This window comes from Erpetoichthys calabaricus, chromosome 17 (assembly GCF_900747795.2).
Source record: "Erpetoichthys calabaricus chromosome 17, fErpCal1.3, whole genome shotgun sequence".
NCBI lineage: Eukaryota > Metazoa > Chordata > Cladistia > Polypteriformes > Polypteridae > Erpetoichthys > Erpetoichthys calabaricus.
The window spans coordinates 87,507,334-87,533,564 of record NC_041410.2 but is presented as its reverse complement, the minus strand read 5'-3'; the positions used below and the strand labels follow the sequence as shown (position 1 = coordinate 87,533,564).

General features: G+C 37.7%; 1 protein-coding gene and 1 non-coding gene across 7 annotated transcripts; both read right to left on the bottom strand.

Annotated features, from left to right (window-relative positions):
• Positions 1–1,399: 1,399 nt before the first annotated feature.
• Positions 1,400–13,868, bottom strand: LOC114668052 (KH homology domain-containing protein 4-like). Of its 6 annotated transcripts, none has more exons than XM_051920435.1 (13): positions 13,685–13,867; positions 10,862–11,108; positions 8,792–8,902; positions 8,639–8,718; positions 8,501–8,553; positions 6,826–6,959; positions 3,945–4,153; positions 3,784–3,844; positions 3,165–3,201; positions 2,828–3,048; positions 2,286–2,399; positions 2,101–2,198; positions 1,400–2,001 (listed from the first exon to the last, which is right to left on the bottom strand). In XM_051920435.1, exons 1-13 carry the CDS (start codon positions 13,711–13,713, stop codon positions 1,773–1,775), a joined length of 1,623 nt encoding a protein of 540 aa, XP_051776395.1. In that variant the 5' UTR covers positions 13,714–13,867; the 3' UTR covers positions 1,400–1,772. The 6 variants fall into 6 exon arrangements, with proteins under 6 accessions (XP_051776395.1, XP_051776396.1, XP_051776394.1 ...); XM_051920436.1 differs by having other exon boundaries at positions 1,400–1,998; XM_028823665.2 differs by having other exon boundaries at positions 1,847–2,001; positions 2,101–2,170; positions 13,685–13,868.
• On the bottom strand, positions 8,990–9,126 carry LOC114668273 (small Cajal body-specific RNA 15). The gene has a single exon (XR_003718863.1). It is a non-coding gene; the product is annotated as a small Cajal body-specific RNA 15 (non-coding RNA).
• Positions 13,869–26,231: the final 12,363 nt, after the last annotated feature.

Sequence of the window (26,231 nt, the reverse complement as noted above, 5' to 3'; positions counted from 1 at the left end):
ATAAATATACCATAAAATGTCCAATGGCAAATGTTTTGATTTCTGTTCTAATATCATTGCATGTTCTCCAGATACTTAACCAACAGCTAAGTAGACTTTCACTTGTTTCCAGTTACTCTTTATTTTAATCCTGTACTACTACTCTTCTTAGACACAATTATATCTACAGTATACGTACACCTGTTTCCAGGTCTACTGCCTGATAAGTTTACCCAAAAATCAAGGATGGCTGCCATTATTCTTTCATTACCAACTCAGTTCCAATAGTGTACAAAAACTTAGTAAATAATGAACACTGCACACTTTCAAAAATCACCACTTTAGTACAATGTTCCATTATAAACCGTCTTGCATGTTTAAGTTCAACAGGCGAGGAAAGATTTAAAAAAAAAAAAAACGCTTAAAACGAGTACCAGTCACCATACAATTGGCAGCTCTGAATAAACTTGGGACACAAAGATAACCTGCTTCTGTTTGCATGTGTGTATAAAGAACTATTTTCTTCTTCTTCGGTTGGCTGCTGCCATTATGGAAGATGATCCACTGTGGCAACCCCTATCTTTCTGTCCTCTCCATCTTGTTCAGTCACACCCATCACCTGCCTGTCCTCTCTCAGCACATCCATAAACCTTCTCTTAGGCCTTCCTCTGCTCCTCTTCCCTGGCAGCTCTATCCTTAGCACCCTTCTCCCAATATACCCAGCATCTCTCCTCTGCACATGTCCAAACCAATGCAATCTCGCCTCTCTGACTTTGTCTCCCAACTGTCCAACTTGAGCTGATCCTCTGATTAAATCAATCATTAATCCAGAGTAAATGGACGTACAAATAGCCAAATTGTGCACAACTGCACTATACTTAACACATTATAGTCTTATACATCAGGAGTAAAGAATTATCTTTAGAAATAAAGGACATGTGAATTAATATGGAATGTTAGAAAGCAAGGCGACACCGACGGCACTTTAATATCCATCCATCCATTCATCCAATATATTCAAGAGGAACTGGTTCATAACCAAGTATGAAAGAACCAGCCTTCTAATTTGAAGTACTGAAGTACTGTGAATTTCCCCTTGGGATTAATAAAGTATCTATCTATCTACTGTACGTATTAAATATCCAAGACTCCCATTTTTCTAGTTCCTGTGTCAGAAAGGATTGATGGTATTTCAGGTAGCACTGTATCCTTGTAAAAATAATTGGACATTTCCTTATTCAACTTTCATAAATTACAGGGGGAAAAAAAAGTACACTTTTGCAGAATGGATGTGAAAATTTTAAATATTTTATTTTCCTCACAAAGAGACAAGACTAAAACATTGTACAAGAAAAAAAAATTCTGAGAAGCTGATTATGATATCCCATTGACATAAAAATTAAAAGCAGTATTCACAATATTCTGCATCGTCAGGATTATACTGCTTATTCCCATGAAACCTGTCATCTTCATCAGAAGAATCTTCATTACCGTAAGGTACTAAGGAAATCCCAGAATTTACAATTTTCTGCTTTTTCACAGCTGGATCTCCTTTACCTGCAAAAACACAAACCAGAACACGCCAGGCAACCGCAAGGATGCCCCAAACAGGAGGTTAACGAGAAAAAAAATCCAGTCCACAGCCAAGGGGCAAGAAATGGCATCCAGGGACATATCAGGCAAGTCCAGGAGATGTAGAGAACAGAGAAAGGGGGGAAAAAAAAAGAATATAAAAACAGGAAAGAAAACATTAGTATCTGTCTAAATTGTGATCGACTTAATGACGTCTTGAATCACCTGGAAAGAAAAACCAAGTTATTGTTTATGTTATCTTTATTACCATGGGTAGATGGGTTTGGTGGCACGGGGAGAAGACAAGTTTGCATTAGGATAGACAAAAACAATTCGTAAGTATAAAAATGCATACCAAAACAAGCTTCCATCTGTTCAGGTTCTGATGCTCTCTGCCTTTTTAAGCAACTTGCAAGTGTAGAAGGAGGTGGTGGCGGTGGCATTAACCTCCTACAAAAGTTAATGGGTTGGTGAAAGTCTTGCATACGATTCCAAACTATACATATATTTTGTTCTTTTATTAATTTCAATACATGTTCAGACACACACCTTTCAAATTCACCATCTTCATTAGTCTTGATTGTAGCAGTCTCTCCTGTTTTCCAAGAATTGCCTGTAGCTAAATTATTGTAATGAAACGGTCCGTGCTAAGAGCAAAATTGCATAATGGTAAATTTAACTGAAAATAGAGAGAGAAGGAGTAAAAGCATTGTATAAAAGCTCATCATGCCAACCTGGTATTGCAAGTAGGCATCAGTAGTGTTTTGTGTGCACTTCTTCACATTGTCTGAACTTGACTGCCAAGATGACACAGATTCTTGATAACTGGAACCCTGATTGTTTGTGTCCTAAAACACAAGATATAAATTAAACATTGTACTGAACAAACAATTTTAATATCTTTACTGTGTGGGACATTCAGAGATTTACTCTGGTTTTACTGGTTAAGGTAACAGGACATCATTTAGCATGTACTGGTCTTAACTACAAACTCAGCCCCATTTCTCATGTGTAAACAGGTACTGCCTATTCACTACACACACACTGCCATTTAAAAGGATTTCACGGACAAGCAGCTCATAGCACAGCTATGAATAAGAACACTAGCAAATTAGCAAATCCTTAAGACCTGCACACTTGTAACCATTTAAATGACAAATGTAAAAAATGCTGGACATTTACTGTATTAGCAGACAAGAAAATGTTACTTTTCCCAACTGTGATTTTGTATATAACACATCATAACACAAGTCAGCACTATGCCATTACCACTTGCCTCGGTTACGTAACATGTAGAAATTCTGGGACAGACGGGATACTGAATCAAGGTTTGAGTAGTTAAAGCACTACTTGGTTGAATTTGCTGACTGTTCATACTATCCAAATGGCTGTGTCCTTGGAATGAAGCAGAAGAATCTTGGGGAAAGGTATACCAAGACTGTGTGGCATTGTAAACTTCACCAGGTGAATATCCTTGCGAGGATGAGTATGCTACAACTGTAAAACAACAAATGCATGTAAAAAAAAAAAAAAAGCACTGAAAAACGTTTTAACTAAAACAAATTGAAGAAATTTGTACATTAGGATACTTATCAACTTAATTTTAAGAATACCTAATGTGGATGCTGATTTGGAGTATTCCGCGCGTACCTGTTAGAAAAAGACAAAAACTTAATGATGCTTTAAACATACAAGAACAGCAAAATAAGATCAATCCAATTTTCTGTCCATCAGCTTCTTTCCTATTAAGGATGCATCAGGACCCAAGACAGGAAACAAATCACAAGACACACTCCTGCATGCTTCCACCCAATACCAGTTTAGCATTACCAATTAACACAATAAGTTAACCTCTCTTTAATAAACCCACAGGCACATATCTGGAGGAATTCAGAGTACTCGGGGAAAACAAAAAACACATGGACATTAATACAGCAGGTAAACTCCACACTAATGGTGGCCAGGCCAGAACTCAAGGTTCCTCAAGTGTTAAATAACTAGCACTAACTCCTGCATCACCATAAAACCAAACAATTTATATCATGACAGAATTTTTTTTATGTTAGCAGCTGCAGTCCACCACACACCATTCCTTAGGATAGGGCTGTTCTCGCTACTTCATTAATATAGGAGGTGGCAAAGTCAGTGAATGTTGACAAACCTTCCAATGTTCACCATCTTAAACCTCCATGTACAAAACACACACACACACGCAGAAGTACTGTATCTTACCGTCTCCAGTAAATTATCACAGAGCTGTTTTGCTGCAAGCAAACCTGCTGGTGAAGAATGGCTAAGAGGAAAAATAACATACCTTGATAAATATTAGGCTAGCTATGTTTAGCCTTGTGCAAAGACATTTATGTACAAGCTTAAATATTACAGTTACCAACCTAATATACAAGTAAAGGCGCTCAAATGATTCTCGTCCCGAAGCCTGCTCCTTGTAACCAGAACCTTTGCCACGTAAAAACACTCTGGCACCAGTCTCTTTTTGAATGTGTTGCAAATATGAACCACCGGGGCCCTCCACTTTTTCTTTCACGTTGAATGATGGTACAGAATGATCCAATCCTATAAAGAGTTTGGTGTGAACAAAATGCTGCAATAAAGAGAGACAACCTTTCAGGACTGATTTATGTATCTAGAGCAAGATCTAATAAAAAAAAATAAAATACAGCAAGGGCCAATACGTCATAAATGATATTTCTTAACAGGAGTACTTTGCTTAGAATATTCACTAAATTTGTAATCATGTATTAAAATGGATATGGGGCTTCCTTTATTCCAAAAGTATATGAACACCTAAAACATTCATTTTTTTTTCTTTTCACTGTGTTCTGGTTAAGTTTAAATGAAGTAGCGTTATTAGAAAATGGATATTTGAACATTATAAAGGTGTAAGCAGTTTAACTCTTTTGCTTTGCTCATGTTATTCAAGTTTAGAAAACATGGTGTCCTTGGCAATCAAAACAAATCCAATACAGAAGTTAGCAACTTCAGTTTAAGGCTGTAAAATGATGTGAAACAAGTAATGCTGGGCATTTACTGTGCATGATTTTACACCCGACCGATTTTTGGTGTTACCCCAAATTTCAGATTTAATTGGCAATATTTCATGTGCAGTATGAGAGGGGTTGCTTTGTCTGTGCAACAGCCCAATTGTACTGTATAATGCAGTCATATCAGAAATTTAAGCTGGCGGTCTTGTAATGCAGTCTCCAAAGTGGGTTTTCTGATGTCACTATTACAATTTTATTGTGCATTGATCAATATTGTACACCGAGCATTGCCATTATGATCATTTTCAAATTTTTGGTGTCAAAAAAAAAAAAAACCCCAAAACATCTAAATATAACACAAATACGATGAAATGGCCAATGATAAAAGCATCTTAGGAAACCTTTACTAGAAGAATTCAAAACAAACACACAAAACAATAAATTACATAAACTATGAACCTCTAATTCTCTGTAAAATAGATAACCATATTGTCTGCACCTCAACCACTTTTCTTTGTATGCACTCGGAGCACAGTAAGGAATGCAGCTCTTTTGTCGACATTTTGAGATGCTTGTTGCAGACATATTTTTGAAACAGTAAAACTGTCCATGGCGATCATGTACATTTATAGTCTGAGAACTCACATTGAGGCATGTCAGGCCAAACGTATTTGCACAGTTTGAGCACACATACGACTGGGGACTCTTTCGTGCAGTACAAGTAGTCACTTTACCATGACTTCTGAAAATCACAGAGTGTATGCCCAGCATAAGGAATGCCACAACTCTCTTAGCTAGTAAAACAATGCTGGAAAACAATTTTAAACAGATTTTACTGTACCTACTGCAGGTGTTTATACTGGACAGTCTTGTCTGTGCATTATTAGCCTGCCCTAGGATAGGTAATGTGTGTCGCACATAATCTTAATGCAGTGGGGCTTTGAGCTAACAGGAGCTATGTCTGTATAGAACTAGCATAATACAGGAATATGTTCACTTACTATATTCTGGCACTAAACCTTTGATACAAACCGTAATGGTACTTTTTGTGGTGATCACAGTCTTTGCCGATTGAGTTTTTTGGTGGTCTGCTCTGCCATGCAACACATGGACCGCTTTACTTATTGGTCATAAAATATTACACACAAAATGAAGCAATGGTAGAGGTTTTGTTTCACACTGCAATTTCAAAGTCACATGCACGTGATACTAAATAAGAGAACCCAACTCACTCTTAACAGAAACATGCTACATTAGAATGTGTGCACATAAAACAACTATAATCTGTTGTTACATTCTCAAAAGGTGTTTGCTTTATGCATGACTGCTAAATAGAAACAAAAAATACTTTATAGAGGGAAACCTTTGCTTACATTATTTTTGTGTTGTGCATGTTAATGTGTCAGGCAATTCTTAGTGAGCACATATAAATTGCTTTTCTTGTCATCACTAAGATGTAATACACTAAACTAGGCGACTGTCTTACACACTCTTGTCACTTTTATACTATGCATTTACTACTCAGGCGAGAATGCATTATTGAAGAGTGTTCTTAGAAGTAAAGGATTACAAGAATTAAGGTATTTATTGAGGGTCACAAAATAAGTGGCAATAGGAAACAAACGATAACCTTCTAATCTAGTCCATCATCATAGCCAAAACACCACAATGCATGTTTAATATCATTGACTGGAAGCATTAATGTCAATTTAAAGAATCTGTATGTGTAGATTTTCCACCCACATCCCCAAAGACACATGTTCGTAAGTTAACTTGAAATCCAAAATGCCCTGGTGTGGATGTATGACAGAGTGAACCAGGAGGGGAAGCCCTATCCAGGGTCGGTTCCTGTGTTGTACCCAGTGCTGCTAGGATATTCTCTGACTCTCAACCACACCCTGGAAACGGATTAAGCAGTTTTGGAAAAATGGCATGGTCACCCTTAACATCAGCTAAAACCTTATGCCTGTAAACAGTCATTGAGAAAAATCAAATGTGTTATAGCATGTTAACAGCTGCAGGACATCAGAGCTATTATTGGAGCTTGAAAATTCTCATTGCAACTTATTCTAGAAGGCCTTCTATCAGTGAGAGAGATCTCCCTTTATTACAAATCTAGTGGGGTAAGAACAATAAGGAAGCATAAAATACTAAGTCAGAAACCATTTGTAGTGAGGCAAATACCTGGACTAGAGGAAGGAAAAAAAAAAACAAGACAAACACCACAAAATTTTATGCGTGCTTACAAGTACAGTTGGGGAGAACCACTTACTTGTTTACTTGCATGAGCTTGAGCAGGAGGTGCCTGGATTTGCTGGTTCAGGACTGGTACAAGTGTTTGTGGTATGGATGACTCATTGTGTAAAACATGTTCAGCAATAATCCCCTTAATGAAAGCTACAGCTCCTGCAGAAAACGGGATACTAATTAATAAACAATACACGTGGAAAGTACCACAAGTGTTTCCCTTGCAGAAACATTCTAAGCAAAGGTATTATTCAGTAATAAGAGCAAAAAGTTACACAAAAAACACATTGGTCAAACCAGATGAAATACAAAACTATCTTCAGAGTTCATTTATTGTCGGGTTTGACACCTGTGATGTTCTTAATTTAGTACTGGCTGTTACCAGTTTATCCGTCCACCCTATTGGTTAGAGGTGCTATTTGCATGGGACATAGCATAATATTAAACTAGCCAGCCGCATAATTATGTATTGATGGGTGAACACTTCCTGAAAGACACAGTTGTCCAAATGGGGTGGGTTTGAGGATACGACTAAGTGAATGAAAAGATGGAACTCTGGAGAGAGCAACATACAATTGTCGGTGACTGAAAACAGGAGGACCGCCGCCACACCAGAAGGGGGGGGGGTTCGGGGAGAGGGGAAGGACGCCCAGGAAGAACGCCCTTTCCGCCTCTCCGGAAAGAGGGCGGGGAAGCAGGCCCGAGAGGTTTCGGGTCCTAACCGTCCAACAACGGATCGGCACAACCGGTAATGATCCTTCTGCAGGTTCACCTACAGAATTACAACTTTTATTTCCTCTGGATAGTCAAGATCGATCGTCTTCTTGGCGCTCTGCCAGAGGCCGCGAGCGGCAGGGCCGATCCAAGGACCTCACTAAACCATCCAATCGGTAGTAGCAACGGGTGATGTGTACAAAGGGAAGGGACTTAATCAGTGCGAGCTTATGACCCGCACTTACTGGGAATTCCTCGTTCGTGGGGAACAATTGCAAGCCCCGGTCCCCATCACGAATGGGATTCAACGGCTTACCCACACCTCTCGGCACCAGGTAGACACACATTGATCCATTCAGTGTAGCGCGCATGCAGCCCCGGACATCTAAGGGCATCACAGACCTGTTATTCCTCAATCTCACGTGGCTGAAAGCTTAGCAGCTGTGATAGAAGCTATATATTGCCTGCAAGTCAGGAATCAGCCCAATTGCACAAATCCACACTAGCACTTAAGACTGTTCAGCAGTTCTGAATCGATTAACATGCATAAACTTAGGAGTGAGAGGAAAACCAGGGAACTCGGGAGAAACCCCACTTTGATATAGTGAGAATGTGGAAACTCAACACAGACAATGAAGAGGCACAAGATCTGAATCCAGAACACTGGAAAAGGAAGCTTCAATGTCCTCATTGGTTGACATTATAATATTTTCAATGTGTGCACCACCTGCAGTTAGATCTGGTATTATTTTGGGATAAAATGATGCAAATACTTTTAATACAGTACATTTCAGAAGTCTTAAGCCACTCAAGCCTACAATGTTAAGTTTTCATGAGAAAAATCGGGTCACCACAGAGGGAAACACTAGGCAAGTTATATATTATATATATATAAAAAAATTACTGCTTTTATGCAATATGTATTAATATAAAACACCTGGAATTGCCTTGCCCCAGAAATGTCCACTACTAATAAGATGACTTACTGTTTAAGTTTTCCTGCGTCTTTCCTTGTATCCGTAAATATAAAGGCCGGGCACTTGAAAGTAAAGAAAAACAATGAAAATACTGCAGAATTTAAATGTACTGAAAAACAAAAATTATAACAAGAATGCACCACATACCCCATTTCAGCTTTTAGCTTCTCTGCGCTTGTCATATGTCTGCCCTTTGTTTTGATAGTAGCACCACTATATTGGGAAATCTAAGACGACAATAAACTGTATAAGTTGATTATGAATTAAAACATAGAGGTCAAATCACCCTTATGTACTTACTGCATCTTGCATCTGGCCTTTAGTTAGCAGATTTCTACAGGTTACTGGAACATCATTAATATCCACTTCTGTGACAACCAAGTTCTCAGTATTTAAAGCATTATCTTCAGTCTATGCAGAAAAAGGAAAACATCCTTTTATTAAACAGTGTGTCAAAAATAGCACCATAGTCTTAAATAATTAGGCTGTCGCCTGTAAAACTGTGTGTTGAGCAAGTAGGTCAGTACAAAACACTGGGATAGCCTGACCTGTTCTTTGCTCAACAGTTTAATCTAGGAGGACAGTATCAGAAGAACCAAATTACTGCAAAAGGTACTCCTTTCTTAATCCTCCACATCAAAAGAAATAAAGTGCTACAAATTTTCTCCAAGATATTAAAGAAAACATAAAATTAGACCATGGCTATGATTTATGAGTTTCCATGCATCAAACACAGAATTATACCAACACAAACTGCACCAATTTAAAAGAAAATTAGGGGTGAATTTACTACCTGTAAATCGTTGTATTATGTATAAAACATGCAAAATCAAAATAAATGTTATGCTGCTTAATTTGCAATTTCAGATTAACAGCAACAGATGCAAAACAACCTTTAATCCATTTCACAGTACACATACTTGCAGGTTTGATTTATTGAAGAGCTACTGACTTTTAATAACTGGGATTTTGAATTAAAAAAACGGTCCCACATTATACCTTTTCTTTCTCAAACCCTCACATGATTAAAAGTAATGATGAATGGGGAGAAAAGAAGCAACGGCATGTGAAGGGGGAAAATTAACACACAGTCATGCATCAACTTACAGCTCATTTGGCTGTATGTCAAACTGGCCGTATATTGGTTACGAAGTTTACAGGTTGCAGCAATTGAGGCTCTGTGGGTCACATACTTTAACTGCTGATAAGGAGTAGCACAAACCAATGTGTGTGTCTCGGTGGCTTTTATCATGTGTTGCACAACAATTTTGAACCACTCAGCTGTTGTGCCAATCAATCCCCCTGCCACACAGGAGTCGAAGTGCCAAGCAACTGTATTCCCAACACTCCATGGGGGAACCACTTGTTCACATGTCAGACCTTCATAGTGACTGGCTGATACTTCACAGGGAAAAGCCTATGTAGTGGGATTGAGGAAAACAGTCAAAAAGAAGGCACCACCTCTATTATTTAGATCCACACAAAGAACAAATATCAAGGAAACAATTGCTTCAAGTACGAATGGCCTCAATTTGGTCAGCCATAAATCAGCAAATCCAAGTATGAACTGTACTTAAATTCACACTTTCAGAAAAACAGAAGTATGACTGACAAACATGGCACATTCAGGAAAAAGATGTTTACAGGAGCAGGATATTTCCTTGGGGTTGTCAAAGCAGAAACTTGATTATAACTTAATTGACCATTCCAGCTGACAAACTACCATTAATATTTCAGAGCCAAAAGTAACACAAACAACAATAGCCATTCAGATCTTTCAGCATTCACATAACTTCTCACATGCATTGTTTTCCGTACTACTAAAATCAGTGGTTAGGGAGCAAAGAAGCCTTGATTATCCTCCTGATAATCCTTAGGCATCAATTCTGGCAGTAGAGCAAAGAGGCACTACAGAAGACAATTCTTGAGGCAAACAGAAATTAAAGATGCTGAAAATTTTCAAACAGGTCACACTGCAATCAAGTGGTCTGTGACATCTGTTTACTTTTGGATGGCCTTTACAGAGGTTGGTTGCCAGAATCTTGGCACGATAAATTAAACTGAATCAATGTTAAGTTGGAAACAACAGTGGAACTGGTCACACACCACAATTCACCTAAGGTGACAGCTCCAGACTGAGGAGTGGTAAAGACATGAACAACTGCAGTCCTTGAATGTTACATGCCTTCTGCCTGAAACTTACAGAGAGTTGTTTAAAATAACCATCCACCCTAGCCCCCACAGAAAATGTACACTGTTTTCATACTCTCATGTTTCTGCAAAAAGACATTCTTCACATTGTTTAGGTAGGTGGAACCAACACAATTAAGTAACATTAGTGGAAGTATATACATAAAATGGGTCAGGTACCTTTAATTTGCCTTTAGCCATTAACATTGCATTTATCTTAGCAGCAACTGCAACTGCCTCCATTATTCCACGTGGCGAATCTTCATCTTTTTTTTCAAAATCAGCTGAAGGGGTAATTGGCAAAGTGGTCATCCCAGTACCCGGCAGTGAGAGAAGAGGAAGGGAGGTAGGATAAGAAAAATTTCCAGGTATATTTTGAAGGACAGTAGTTCCTCCTAGATTTGGTGGATACCATTGATATAAGCTCCTAAAAAATAAATACAACAAAGACTTCACACTTCGGATTAAATTAGTATGCCTGAAAACCTATTGAGTTTTTATTTACTGAAAATCTAGCCGCACAAACCTGTCAAAAGCTTTTAAAGGTGCATAAGGCCCCTTAGGAATAAGGGGGTCTTAGCTAGCTTGAAAGCCTGCATAATGTAATTGGTTCACTTAGCCACTAAAAGGCATCACTTTGTTAGACTTCTCACTGCATCCATAATGACTCCTACTGTAGAACACCCTACTAATATAAAATACACAAATGCAAAATATGGTATAGCCATCAAGAAGTTACCCAACTATCATTTAGTAGTAATGGTAATGCCATTCATAAATATCAAAATAAAATTCAGGGCTTCAAATTTAATGTGATAGACACGGGGAATCCCCCAGGTTTTCAGAGAATGACATCATCATGGACTACCCGGTTTGCACATTCTAAATTTATGCTGGGCAATTTTCTCTCCAGTAACTGAAAAATAATGTATATTTTGGATGAATAATTTAACACTAGCACGCCACCTTCTCCCAAAGATTCCACTGCCTAGGCACACTCAAGATATGGATTCAAACCCAAGCATTTATAGGCTGAACCCTGATGTTTTAACCTTTTTTACATTCATATGAAGTTCCATAAACAACGGTTGCTATATGTCACTATCACATTCACACCAAGTACACTATGGCCAGAAATGTGAGACTAACAGGAAGAAATAAAAAGTGTGCCATTATGAACAATGCTGCACATCCTCTCTCTGACACCAACACCGAGTACTTCCAAACAATTCTTCAGCAGAAGTGTCAAGAAACTAGTGGGGCTCATGCATACCCAAGGCAGTATGCCTGTATAATGCCCCACTATAACCATGGCTGCCATGTCAGAAGTTTATTTCTTTTTTAGTCCCGTCCCCCCCACCCAGTCATTCTGGTGCTGGTATGTATTTCAGAGAGGACCGTTTATTGTAACAGAATAGTATTTGCTCTGTTTATAAGAATTACGAATGAATGCTTTGAAATCACTTCAGTGTTTTGTTTGGGGCCTCCTGACTCACCAGAATGAGAAAACCCCCATATGGTATACCGTTTGACTTGACATCTGGTTCTGGGGTAACCCCCTATTTTTAGCTTTCTAGACACAAACTCCTCAGTTAAGGCCATTTATGGACCATATTTTGTGTAAGAAATAACCCTCATGATAAAAAGTAAACCAATAGGCGTTTCCTGCAAAAACAAGCAAAAAAAGACTTGAAGTCATGCATGTAACATCATCCACCCCTCAGGGGTTGTTCAAAACATAGAAATGTGGAGAGGCAATATAGACATGTATTGTGTCATTTTATGATATTTGATAGTGGTCCGAGCCCTCTAAAAGCCACTTCCACAAGATTAAAAACAACATATTTCAAACAGAAGCATGTGGGGTGTTGTTTTAGACTATTGCAAGGTCAGTGGTTATGAATATGATACTACTTAATGATTCTATTACAATAATGAATATTTAAACATTTACATTGAAGCAAACTTCTTAATACTGAACTTAAAATATTTTAACACAGCTATTCTTGTTTATTGTGTCATTCTACCTCATAAAGTATCTATCTATCTATCTATAAAGTAAGTCATTTGATTTCTTACGGCGCTTACACTAATTCAGACTGCAATTGTTTATTACTGAGCTTCTGTCCAATTTCCCCCTGGGGATAAATAAAGACAGAAGTAAATAAAATGCTGACTGTAGCAGATAAGATTGGAGTTACTGTACCTTCTATCACTTAAAAGGTGGAACAAAAATCTCGGCAGTGCCCTAATTAAAGAAATATGGAAAACAAGCTAAAACCGCAAATGGAATAACGTGTTGTGCATTATATCTCGGAGCCAAATGCACATATGAACGAAAACGTGGGGCTAGGAAACGGTATGCTGGTCGGTAGCAGGAAATACGAAATGTCGCATTCCAGAACTACCACGAGACATGTACCAGACGGCGACCCATACAAAAAATTACAAGTTAAATTACTCAGGCCCTCGATCTGAGGAATTCAATGCTATGAAGCAAATCACTGCCTTCCATTAACGGATTGAATCAGCACCAAATCAATGTAGAAAAAACAAAAACAAAAGGATTATCCTCATAGATAACTGAAGTTTAAATTAAAAAAAAAAAAAAAACCTCGTATCGGAGCTATTTCATACAAAAAAAATCACTTGTATCCAAAACCATGCTTAAACTTAAATTAAAAACCCTCACTACGTTAAGTTCAATGAAGACTGCAATAAAATCGCAGAGAAGCGAAAAAGTAACCCCGAAGTACGAACTTTCGCGTTTCATACGAGAATATAAAAACTATTATCGGTCTTGAACGATGCAACATGTACAGATCCGTCTTTAGATTGTACTGAATAATATTATAGTAAATTATAACAATTGACAGTTTTTAACAAACCAACGTTTCAAAAACTTCTATACAAACAACTAGGCCAGACCTCCTGGGAACAAAGCCATTTTTCAAAACATTAAAAATAGACGGTTCTACACGCAAAAAATATAAAACAACTTACGATTTCTGTTGTGCCACTTGAGAAGTCATGATTTTTCGACTTCCTGTATATAAATGTTTTATACTATAAATGCATGAATCACTTCTTATTAAAACGTTATTGTGGTAGGTGTTGAATAAACGAGAAACCAAACACTAAGAAGCTATCGAATGTTCCGGAAACACGATGCCCGCCCTCGAGACACGCCTTTTGTGACGTCAACTTGACGCCCGACCCGCTGTAAGGTATCCGTCGAAGGACATACTTCTTTATCCTCCAGGTAGTACTTGGGGATCTTCCAGCGCAATCCTCTCCAAAAAGCCCGCGTCTTCTTCAATTAGAGGCTTGAGCGCGAGCGCACCCTTTCTGCTCTCCATACTTTAAGCATGAAAAAAAAAAAAACAGACTACACTTAAAGGTAATACGGAGTAAAAGTGTGAGGACTCTTAATAATTTATTTGTAGCTTTCTTAAATGCTTGCCTTTTAGAACTTTCCTCCAGTTATTTATGTCAGACAAACAAAGAGAACCGTTTAAAGCAAATCTCCACAAGTTCGGTGCTAGAGGGCCAAAATGGCTGCACGTTTTTGCTTCTATCCAGCTGTTTAATTAGAAGCGAGTCCTTGGCAGTGACATCATTTGTTATTTCATTTTTTTGCTGTCTCAAAGTCTTCTAATTTCTGATAACCCTGATAAAGACAAAAAATATGCCTTCATTCTACCAATTTCAAGAGGTTCAGCAACAAGATAGAATATTTTATTCCGAAATATTCGAGTTTCTTTGTGTAAACAGATTTAAAGTAATACGCCAACCTAAAGATATTTTCCGTGTTACTTACCCAATGTACTTTGTAGTGGAGGTTGAGAAAAAATAACCTTCTGTTTTCATGGACAATGGAGATTAAAACGTTTGAAACGATAGAAGCCAATACAAGTAGTGATTGATGGCGTACAACAGCAAACACATTGAAAACGTTAATGGAAAACAGAAAAAAAAGCTTACGTTACTCCTGTCGGATATTCCTCTTGTCAATCATCGAGTCATTTGTACAAAACGTGTGCTTTTTTAAAAAAAAACTGTCTTTTCTTTTCTAAACTATTCTAGTATGGTAGTTAATTCTGGAATAGTCTCCACATCTCATAAACGGGAACCTAAAGCCTCATGGGAGCCACTTTTTGAACTAAAGACATGACTCTTGACCAACGAATGAGGTGGTTAGGCGGGTCTTCAAACCAAAAAAATCAATCCTATGAGGCTTTACTTTCCTGTTTATGACTTGCAGCAATTTTTCTGGAACTATTTAAAATGTTTTAATAAAAAAAGCAAGTGTTTTGTACGTTTTGAGCATTCAACATTGGTACTGTATCTGCTGTTGGATCATGTGACCGGAGGATCGTTAAGTTGTTTTTTTTCCCTTTTTTTTTAATAGACATTTTTCACAGTTTGTACAGTATTAATTTCTATTGCCATCTTTTTTCGCTCCATTCTGCATGAAAGCATGAGGTTATAAGTTTGTCTTAGCCACCACTGCAAAGTACACGAGGTAAGTAGCATCAAACAAATTCTGTGTACAGTGTTCCTCAATGTAAGATGTCATTAACAAAAATGGATCGCCTTAACACTCTACTGCAACTGTTTTACCAGCAACCATTCATCTCTTGTTATAAGGACAGACATTAAGAAACCCTTTTGTTAATAACAGAAACAAATTTACATATATCTTTGTGAAATCTTTAGAACAGGGGTCTGCAAAGTCAATCCTGGAGGCAACACCAGATTAGGACCCCCATAGGCTCCAGGATGTTGAAGCTCAAAAAGCACCAACCTCTTTTGAGGGCAACCTCCACTAAGCACATGCATATATTCACACATTGGGAACATCATATACTAATAATAAGTACAGTATGGCACAGGGATTCAAGTGGAAAAATTTCCAAAGATTGTATCAGGTCAACTTCCCTTTATTATTCATTTGTGTGAATACATTGAATGTCACAAACCAATTGATGAGCGCAACATCACGTCAGTGGGAAATCAACTTAATGGATGCTAATTAAACATTTTGAAAAGGCCAGTGCCACTTTGTGGCAAAAAGGTGATATGTGACTGAGCATTCTGGGATCATGTACACTCTCAGAAAGACTAATGTCATTTTACTGGGTGCTGCAGTTTGTTGTAGAATCATTGCTTGACAAAGAACCATTTTATTAAGGGCAAGGGTGTTTTTTATATGAAATTTGGTTTTTGGGCTTTGAAAAGGTTTCTAATACATAGACAGTGCAAAAATCTGTAATGTATAACAGCCTTCCTAGCAGACTCAAGAAAACCCAAGCTTAGTCTGTGTTAGCATATGTAGCAAGAGTCTTTTTAAAATAAAACAAAAAGAAAAACTCATTGGTATTTCACAAATCTGTTATCAATTTATGGTTAGTTATGAAGCAGTTATTGGATGTAAATAAATAAAGGTTCTTTCTGGAACCTTAATTTGGGTGGTTCTTTTGGGAACTACAAAATATTCCTCTATGGCATCACTCTAAAGAAACACTCTGACACCTTTATTTGTAAGAGTGTACAGTATTTGCACAAAATAAAATAATAGAGTGGAAAGAAAATATCTTTTACAAATATGGCATGGTTTGGTGCGTTTTACCTCCTGTAGCGGATCAAAAACCTGCAGCCACAACAAGCCTCTAGGACTTACTTTGCAAACCCTGCTTTAGATTATCATTTAATAGGTAGGCACAATCTGAAAATATGAATCGCTATGCAGGAGCATTCCCACTTTGAAGTGGTCGCACTCAGTAAGCTTTATGGCTTACTTATCACTTGTGGATTGGTGTCCCATTAGTCTTTTGGGGGAGATGGTATTACAATACATTAGTAAATCCTGCGTCAGTTAATGAGACAAGTGTCTTGGAGCAAACAACAATGTGCCACAGTTATAAAGAAACTAGACAAAGAGCCCGTTTCGAAAACGTAAGATGAAACGGGCACGAGTTTGTGTCAGCAGTGTATGAAGAACAAATGATAAGTAACGAAGTTTTTTTGTAATGATTGTAGTCCGCTTTACTCATTACTGTACAGGCTTGTACTGTTAGTTGATGAATTTTCCAGGCCTATAGTATAATATTGAATGATGAATGTTCCAGTACAGTATGGAATAGTAATAAGTATAAGCACCACAAACCTGACATAGGTATATTGAATGAATGCGTAATTGAATCAGAATGCGTAATTAGGCCTCGAGCTGTAGTCGAAATCGCCTTTCAGGCCTCTAGAGCTTTAATCGAACTCACCTTTCTGTTTGGATTTTTGCAGCCGTAAATCCGCTGCCTACCGCGATGTTGGGTTTGGATGTCTGTCTCGTAAGGTTTTTCGGGCAGCTGCGCAGAAGGCGACTGCACATTCGGCTTCGGACGTGCGCAGAAGGCGACTGCGCATTTGGCTTTGGACGGATGTGAGTGAGTGAGGAGGCAGGTGAATTATGTATTAAGATAACCTTAATTGTAATAATATAAAATCATTTATACAGGCAAGCATAGGGAAGAGACATGTATAAACATAAATGCAATACAAACTGAGCATATTTTCTTCCACAGTGTGCAAGGCAGGAACAATCCCTTGGACAGGGTGCTAGTACGTCTCGGGGAAACGCACTCTTTTCTTTCATGACTCATTTGATGTTTTTAAAATGTAATTCTTGAAAGACACATTAGATCACCATTAGGTTTCAGCTAACTCTAGAAAAAGAGGTGTTTTGAACTTTTGTGCAAATAACTGTAAACCCATTTGTGCTAGCACAAGGATTTCTTAAGTCCAGTCCATTACTCCTTATTTTTCTAGAAGCCAGTAGTCTTATAATGTGTGTACAAAGACACAGAGATAATATTCTGATTACTTCTAAAGTTTAGGGGGTAAAATAATTTCTTCATCACAACAAGTGGGTGTTGAACTAGCAGTTTTCTTCCACATGGGATCTGCCACTAGATGTGCTGTTGAAGTACAGAAATTTCAAACTGGAATAACAATATGCGAAGGAAACAGTAACATTTTATGCACCTTTAACCTAAATGCTATTATGCTGCAACTTTTGACTTTAAAACTGTTTCAGTTCATACTTTTTCAAATTTCAGCTAATCCAAGACACAGCTTCTGTGCTGCAGTTTATTAAAAACTATTATCAGCTGATTTGCTACCTTACCATCGGGACAAAAAGCAGTAAATCTAACTACAAAAGCACTCTAAATATTCAGAGATTTAATATGCAGCCCACATCCAGCATTCCTCCCACACACACACACACACACACACTCACTCTTACATATTGTTAAGAGGTTTTTCAGTGATGTGGTTTATTCTTCATTGGTTTATATCTGCCAAATGCTTTACATTATTAGATGCTGCACTTTGTGCCTTCATGTACATTTGCATGGGGTTTTCCCTTTTATCGCAACACCATGTGAGGCAGACAGAGCCTAAATAGTGCCCAACTTCGGCCGTACTACACACATTTTATTATGTACCATATCTCTTCACAATCACATGACCTCCATTCCTTGTCTTGAGAAATGTATGCAGTTTGTGTACCTCTGGAGGATATTGACATTTTTAAATCAAGTTCTTTGGTTGCTGCTGGTTTTAGAGTTCTAGTGGCCACAACTAAATAATACTAACTGGTTATTGTGGGAAAGTGTGTTAACAGGATAGAAAAAAAAAATATAAGAAATTTGATGAGAGGACACCATTTAGTCCTTCAAGTTCATTTTCTTAGCTGATAGCTAAAAATAATAGATTGTTCCATGCTAATCAGTCAATTATTTTTATGTTTTGCCTTTGTCAATGCCTGTAATTATTTAATTTTGTAAGCTCACACTTTATGGACTGAAAGCCTTCCTACAGGGAAAGGTAACGAAAATAGATGTTTTTATCAAGGTCACTGAACCATACTTGTTTTAAGAAACAGAATAATACAGTTTATTGATGAATACAGGATTATAGAAATACAAGAACTGTTTATATTTCGGCATAGAAGAGGGGACGCAAGACAGATGAGACGGGCAATCATGTACCACACAAGGGGCTGGCTGTTTAGAGTTGTAAATTATATTGCCAGGGATAAATAGTTTTATGATACCAAGCCTCTAAGGATGATACTCAATGCTGTCCAAGTGGAGGGCTCTTCTCGAATTAAAAATGGTTAGATGAGACAATGAGACTTGTGGTTTAATGACAGTACATCCATGAGTTAGGACATTAATATAACTGCCTCCTGTAAGTCCATTACAAAGACAGTTGTGGTGTTGCATGCACTTATCAAGTCATACTGTGAGTGGAGAGCAAGAGTGGGACAGCAAAGACCTGGCTGCTGAATGAGAGAAGAATCGTGTACTTTTTCCCAGTTGAATTATGTTAAGCATAAAATCTTAATGTATTTTTTGGGATATGTTGAACTAGTGCTCCACATCCATAACATTAAAGTGAAAGCAATTTCTATAGTTCTTTGTAAATTAATTATGAATGTAAACAAGAATATAACTTAATTGGGTTAGTATTCACATCCATGAATGAATATGCAGTAACTGTGCCTTTGACAGAAATTCTAACAAACGTGCACTTATTTTAGCACTGTGTATCTGCATTACATCCATTGTAAATGTGAGTTAATGTTGCTCTGTTCTTAGTTTTTGATCAAAACCTCGCTTTTAATTTCAACAGTAAGACTATTTCATTTTTAGCACCAGAGAAATATATTGACAATTTAACACAGTGAATCTGTGTGAAATCAAAAAGAAAAGTTCCTGAATGCTGTATATTTTGGGCTAATGGGAAACTGTTGTATATACTGGCAGTTTTAATTTTTTATCTTCTTGACAGGCACACCCTAGGTGGTTTGAGCTCCATGAGGCTGTGTTCTGAGTCCTCAGCTGTATTTCCTCTACAGATATGACTGTCTCTAACATCATTGTTAAGGTTGCTGGTGACACAAGTGTGGTAGCCCAGATCCCTAACAACAATAAGCAGGCTTACCTTAATGAAGTGGGGAGTCTGTTATATTGTTGTCAGAACTACAGTCTTCTTTCTAATGTCAGCAAGACAGATGAGTTTATTGTTAACTTTGGTACAAACCAAAAGAGGCAACACCACATTCTGTGTTAACACCACTCTGGTAGAAAGGGTGAGCAGTTTCAGATACCTTGACACCTCGGGGAAGAAGACATAATAATGCCTTTACCACCTCGGACGCCTCAGGGATTTTAGAGTGCTCTCCCAGATACTAAAGTACTTCTATATACCTACTGTTGAAAGTATTCTGACAGGAAGTATTACTGCTTGGTTTGAAAAAAAAGTCTCTGGAGAGAGTGGTGTGGTTGCTCTTTAACTTCCATTACATCTATATCAAGTGATGTCAGAGCAGGACAAAGAACATTATCAGAGATGCCAGACCCAATAATAGCCTCTTCTCTGTGCCACGGTCAGGGAAACACTCCTCTCCCTGAAATCCCATTTAGGGAGTCTTGATGAGGAGCTTCTTTTCATAGTCCATATGCTTCCTAAATGAGGACAGTGCCTACAGCTACATGATGCTCTATTGTTTACATGTTTTTATAATTTTAATGTAATGCAAACTACTACTATTATCGTACATAACTGATCTTTTTTGATATTTTTGTCTTTTAAACTCTTCTAATGTACAGTCTTGGAGCTTAGCATCCAAGCATTTCATTGCATATTGTACTGTGTGTATAAGTTTATATAATGAATAAAATCTGATTTGAATCAGTCCCGTACTTAGTGCAAGGAAGAAACCATGTCTGGGTTTGCTGCCAAATAATTGTAAAGCACACTTATTTTTCAATTTATTTTCTGTTACAGGGCTGCTGAAAGCTGAAATGTATTTGACTGCTTCTGGAACAAGGTAGGAATCAAGCTAGAAAGTGTAACAGTCCAATAACATGGCACATTCTCTTAGACTTGAACAAAAACAAAAAAAATCGTTTAGCACCTTTCCATAGCAAACACACAAGTACAAATATGTGTAAGATACATGTAATTTATACAATTGGAGCACAGATGGATAAATTGTTGAAGGTCACGCTGGAGTTCAGCTTTCTTTGGAATTGCTAATCACTGTGTCACTATGCCAGTAAAAATGTTTAAAGAAGATAACAATATCTTATAGGTGTTTGTAACAGTCATTATGAGGAAAAGTATTGAAAAAGTAAAACTGTCTTACATCTTATTATGGCCCCGATGTTATGAAAGCTTTTCAGTTGGCTTCAAGTGAAAAAAGCCTGTTGCTGTTAACATATACACATTAATGACAAAATTAGACTGAACACAGAAAGACTGGGCAAAGTCTTCCCAAGAGACTTTACAGACAAGACGAGAGCATGGAGATAGACTCATCTGTTTGGTTAGCTAATAGCAGCAGTAAACAACTTCTGGCAAACACACTAAGAGCCTGACACTTTGACAGCTTAGCCATTGGATAATTAGTGGTCAGTAGAGGTAAGCATAATGAAAGGCAAAGTGAAAGCACTGTGACCTTTTAGGCACAGAACACTAAGCAAACTATCAGCCCTGTTACTAAATGGCTTCATTCATGTAGAACTTATAAAAGCCTATTCACGTGTTTCTAAGAAATCCAGAAAGAAGACGGAAGCCTTCAAAAAGATGGATATCTTACTGAAGCTGGCAGTGTTCCACTAACAACTTCAAATACTATTGCAAATAATGTGGCCTTTGACACCAAAATATTCTCTATAACGATCTTTCCTATCACAACATGTTGGTACAGTGGTTAATGCTGCTGCCTCACAGCTTTAGAATCTTAGGTTCAAATTCTGACCTGGTCAATGTTTTGTGTGGAGTTACTGTGTTCTGGTGGGTTTTCTCATATACTGCAGTTTCCTTGCACATTATAAAGACATGTAATTTTAAATTAATTTGAGGTGCTCCTTCGGCTGAAGTGATTCTTGCTTTCTACTAAGCTGAGCTCCATCTCCCTGTAACACTTGGTTGAAGATGTAGTTTCATAAAAATGAGTTCATTCTAAATGTATAGATACCAATCCATTGTCTTCAAGTTATCCTCTTTCATGTGTATAGGGTCAAAAGAGAGCCATTAATTTACCTGTCATTTACATCTTTGGGATATTGAAGGAAATACTTAGTGAATACCCTGACTTGGGTCACACCTTGGTTTTCAGGAAGCCAGAGGGCTCCTTACAGATGGATGGCATGGTTGAATTGCATCTCTTTTTAGTTAAGTCTGATGTCTTTATCTATTAAATTGCATTTTAGAGTCAGTGACTGGCTCTAAAATTGGAAAATTGCTAAAATAGTACTGTTGATGTTTACATTTATTTATTTGGCTGACACCTTTGTCCAAATGAGATACAATTGGTTACATTTCTTTTTCCAATTGTAGCACAGGCAGGTGAAGTGAGCTGCTCAGGGTCACATAGTGTGAGTGGTAGATTTGAACCTACAACCTCAGGGTTTGAAGTCCAAGCCTTAACCACTGCAACACACTGCCTGCCTGTTACCATACTATAGTTTGTCACCTTTGGGTGTTATGTTCATGGGGGTGATCTCTGGCCTGATCACTGTCTGTGTTAGATTTACGTGGACCCTGTGCTCAAGTGCATTTTTCTGTTCTCCCTGATTTGATATTTTTTGGCCTTTTTCAGAGTTGTCGGTGTCCTATACTTGAAACCATACAAAAAAAAAAAAAAAAACTATCGTCAGCTTTTGTTGTTATTACATCATGAAAATTCTGATAGGTGTTTAAATAATGCTGTCATTTTGGTATTCTAAGTGAAGATTTCATACGTATTTTGATGGACAGTTTTGAGTCTAGCTGTATCCATACTTTCATTGAAGGAGCAGAGGCTGCAGCTAGCGGAACAAAAACAAGTTAGAAAATGTACATATCGTGTAACATTCAGGTGCGTTCGAAAGGTGCGTAGGCACTGTTGCTCTCTGTGGACTGACTTCATTCAGTGTGTAGGTTCTAGAACCTTCTCAGTCCATGTCACGGTTGTGGTGGCCAGAGGCTATCCCACTAGGACTGGGCAAAAGGCTGAAAGATGGCCTAGTCCATCACAGGTACCACTGCCACTCAAACATGCACAAAACCCACACACATACATACACACCCCATATTCATATATGGTGACAAATTGCAATTACCAGTTAACATAACCTAAATTAAAAAAAATATATATCTTCCTTCTTTGCTTGAGCAGGTCTGGCTGTAGAAATTTTCATGAAATAGGATTTGCAAAGCAGTTCGGGTATGACAGATGTTAGGGAATAACATAAATGACAGGAAAAACTTTTTATTACAGTGAGTGACCATTTTGGATATCAGTTGAATGTGGCATTCTAATGGTAAATTGTAGGATTACCAGACTTTCAAAGTCCCAAATTTGGACTCATTTGTTTAATGCCTGCTATATTTCATCATAATCTGAGAGGAAAAGGCATCTTTCACAGATAATTCCACACAGGGCTTGAAGGTGAAACAAGTAAATTATAGTACTCTCTGTTTTTGTTTGCTGCTTGTTCTTTCTTGCTATGCTGTTCAAATATAACAAGTTGTTAATCAAGAAGGGTTCTCCCTTGGGGTTTTGTGCGCTCTGTTCTAAATATATTGTGATGATGTTTATTTCAGCAAAGCAATGGTTTCTGCACTGAAAAACATTTAGATGGGCAGCAGGTTAAAAGCAGGACATTTTGATATTCTTTAGTTATTTATCAGGATTTGCAGCCTGAAATTGGGACTTTGGCCATCATTAGGACATCTGGTCACCATAGTAAGTTACAGTGTCAGTGAAATATTGAATCATTACAAACTAAAGATCGTGTACTTGTGAGGTTGTTTTAGTGTCCGGTTAATACTGAGTAAATGTTCATTTACTTGGTGCATAATTGGTTACACAGCACAGGGTACTTCATTCATTTGTAGATAACCATTTGTTTTCCTTGCTTGCACTGTATACTTTTATGGTTAGAAACATTATTTAATTTACCTGTTGTGATTTAAAAATCAGGAGGAGTGAAATGCTGGTGCACTGCTTCTTTTCTGTTTGTGCTGAAGCAGCTGAGAGAACTTTTAAAGAAGAAATAATTTGCTGATGGTAGAGGTTGCTGTGTGCGCACTGCTGAAATTATAGAGAGAGGATTGCCTGCCAGCCCGGCTGTGCAAGTAGCTTGTGATGGAGAGTAAGGCTGCATTCGACTAAAACTTGGAACTTGTGATTTATGACCTTCCTCTTTGGAAAATGCAAATAAAATGCACCCCAAAAATGGTAGCGTATACCATGAACAGTAAGTACAGTTACACTTTATAAGTTTCATTTGTGTATTAGAATTAATTTAAGTGAATCACCTTAATTTATAATTCTGAATATTGAGAAGGTAAACTTTAATATTACCAGAATGAACAGTAACAGACTAACCGATGTTAGCTTCAAACACAGTACTGTTTGCACATTGCTCTCAATAGTTGCTTTGTGAAGTTTTCTACTTGCAGCTTCCAAGCACACACAGTACCACTTATCATCGCCAATATCATAAAAAATCTTTTGTAGACATAACAACATAATTTTTGTGTCTTTCTTGCCGTCCCCTTGTTCTATGATCTGGACTGTGGAACCATTAGTTAGCATTTGCTACTGAAACACCAGCCAAATGCCAGCTTTACTCTGGAGATGCAACCATACACCAGCTTTTGTGGTGGCATCCATGCTTCTTAACCCTTTGGTAGGGTAACCCTTCAGGAAGGTTGCAAGTGATGCATTTTCAAATTCTGATTTTCCAGCATACTTACTACCAGGGGATTTGTCTGCCGTAAGTTGCAGCTATTGGAGGTGAAAAAAAGGAGAATATGCAAAATATACAAATTGGTGTGACTGTTGTCAAGGTAAAGTTGAAATTAGAAATTCATAGTTGAGGTCGCACAGAACATTTCTCTTTTTTAAGACAGGCAAGTTTGCTGATTCGCTAATTCATACTTGAAGAATACGTGTGCCACATTTCAACAAAATTCCAGACAAACGAACATTACCTATTGCGATAGGTGCTTTATGCAATATATGCAAAAGCATCTTAAAAAATAACTGTGTTACGTTGATGTTGAAATTTTAAGAGGGGCAGTAAGTAAGAGTTTGGATTGAGACACCTACAAAAGACATGATACAAGTATACCAGGGCCAGAAGCAGTAGACATCTTCAACCTTACAATAACTAGTTCAGCAAGTTGACTGCTTATCTAAGGTACCTCCAAGGTTGTGGGTTCTACCCTCTGAAGGACAGCGGATGATATGCTGACATAGCTGTAAATTGAAGTTGTTTTACCACTATTTTATTAACACATGTTTAATCAGAATGCTTAACGTGCAAAAGTGTACAGGTTATGATAGTATTAACTTTATTATCCAAAAGGAGGCATCTGTCCATCTTTGAAAATCAATCTCTAGCAATTGTGCCAAAACTTTGTGATTGAAGGTTATATAAAATCAGAAGGGGTCAACAAGTTTTGTTATCTTGGAGATATGCTAGACTGTACTGGTTGGGCAGATTTAACAGTGACTACCAGACTGAGGTGTGCTTGGCAAAAATTTAGAGAAGCGCTACCATTACTAAAGTCCAAGGCGACTTCACTAAAAGCAAAAGGGAGAATTTTTTCCACTTGTGTGTGTTTCTGTATGCTGTATGGTGGTGAGACCTAGGTGTTAAAATCTCAACACCTTATTAAGTTAGAGAGAACTGACGTGTATGATAAGATGGATGTGTGACATGTCACTGAAAGATAGATTGAAGAAAACATGTATATATGTACGCAGTCGAGTGAATGTTGAACTTAGAAACATTATCTTTTAGAGAACACTTCCTTAGGTGGTATGGGCACATGATATGAAATAATGAAGACGGCTGGATGAAGCAAAGTCTTCTGTGGATGGTGAAAGGCCTAGAGATAGACTGAGGAAATATTGGAGTGATAGAATGAGTATAGATAAGAAGAAAATGCAGCTTACAGATGAAGCTACACATGACAGAAGTCGATGGAAAAGAGGAATTTGGGGTAAATAAACCAAGTCTGGATATCCTGGAAACTAGCCTCAAAATTTAACTCGGCTGGCTGGGGTGGGGCGGTGCGGTGCAGTTCTCAAAAAATCAACACAGGTCTTCATAGTGCAAATGTCAATTACCTGCACAACACTGAATAATTTAAATGCAATACAGCAATTTGGATCATTTTTACACAGTTAGTTCTAAATGCACATCACAGAACTGTATCGCTTACTACAAGGCTGTCTGATTTCTGGGCTTCTCAGTTAATCACAGACAGATCCCAATAGCCCTTCAGGGAATTGTCATTTCTGCCACTTTTATACATAATTGTGTCCTTGTGGTCATTACCGATAGCCCTTGCCACAGTACAGTGGAACCTCGGTTTGCGAGTAACTTGGTTTATGAGTGTTTTGCAAGACAAGCTAAAATTTTTAATAAATTTTGACTTGATAAATGAATGAGGTCTTGCAATACGAGTAGTATGTATA

Coding starts and splice junctions, on each gene's coding strand:
- LOC114668052 (XM_051920434.1), bottom strand. CDS start 13,713: ATGACTTCTCAAGTGGCACAACAGAAATC. Junction 2,400..2,827: donor CTACATGTTACGTAACCGAG/GCAAGTGGTAAT, acceptor CTTGTGTTTTAG/GACACAAACAATCAGGGTTC. Junction 2,199..2,285: donor ATGCCTACTTGCAATACCAG/GTTGGCATGATG, acceptor TTTTGCTCTTAG/CACGGACCGTTTCATTACAA.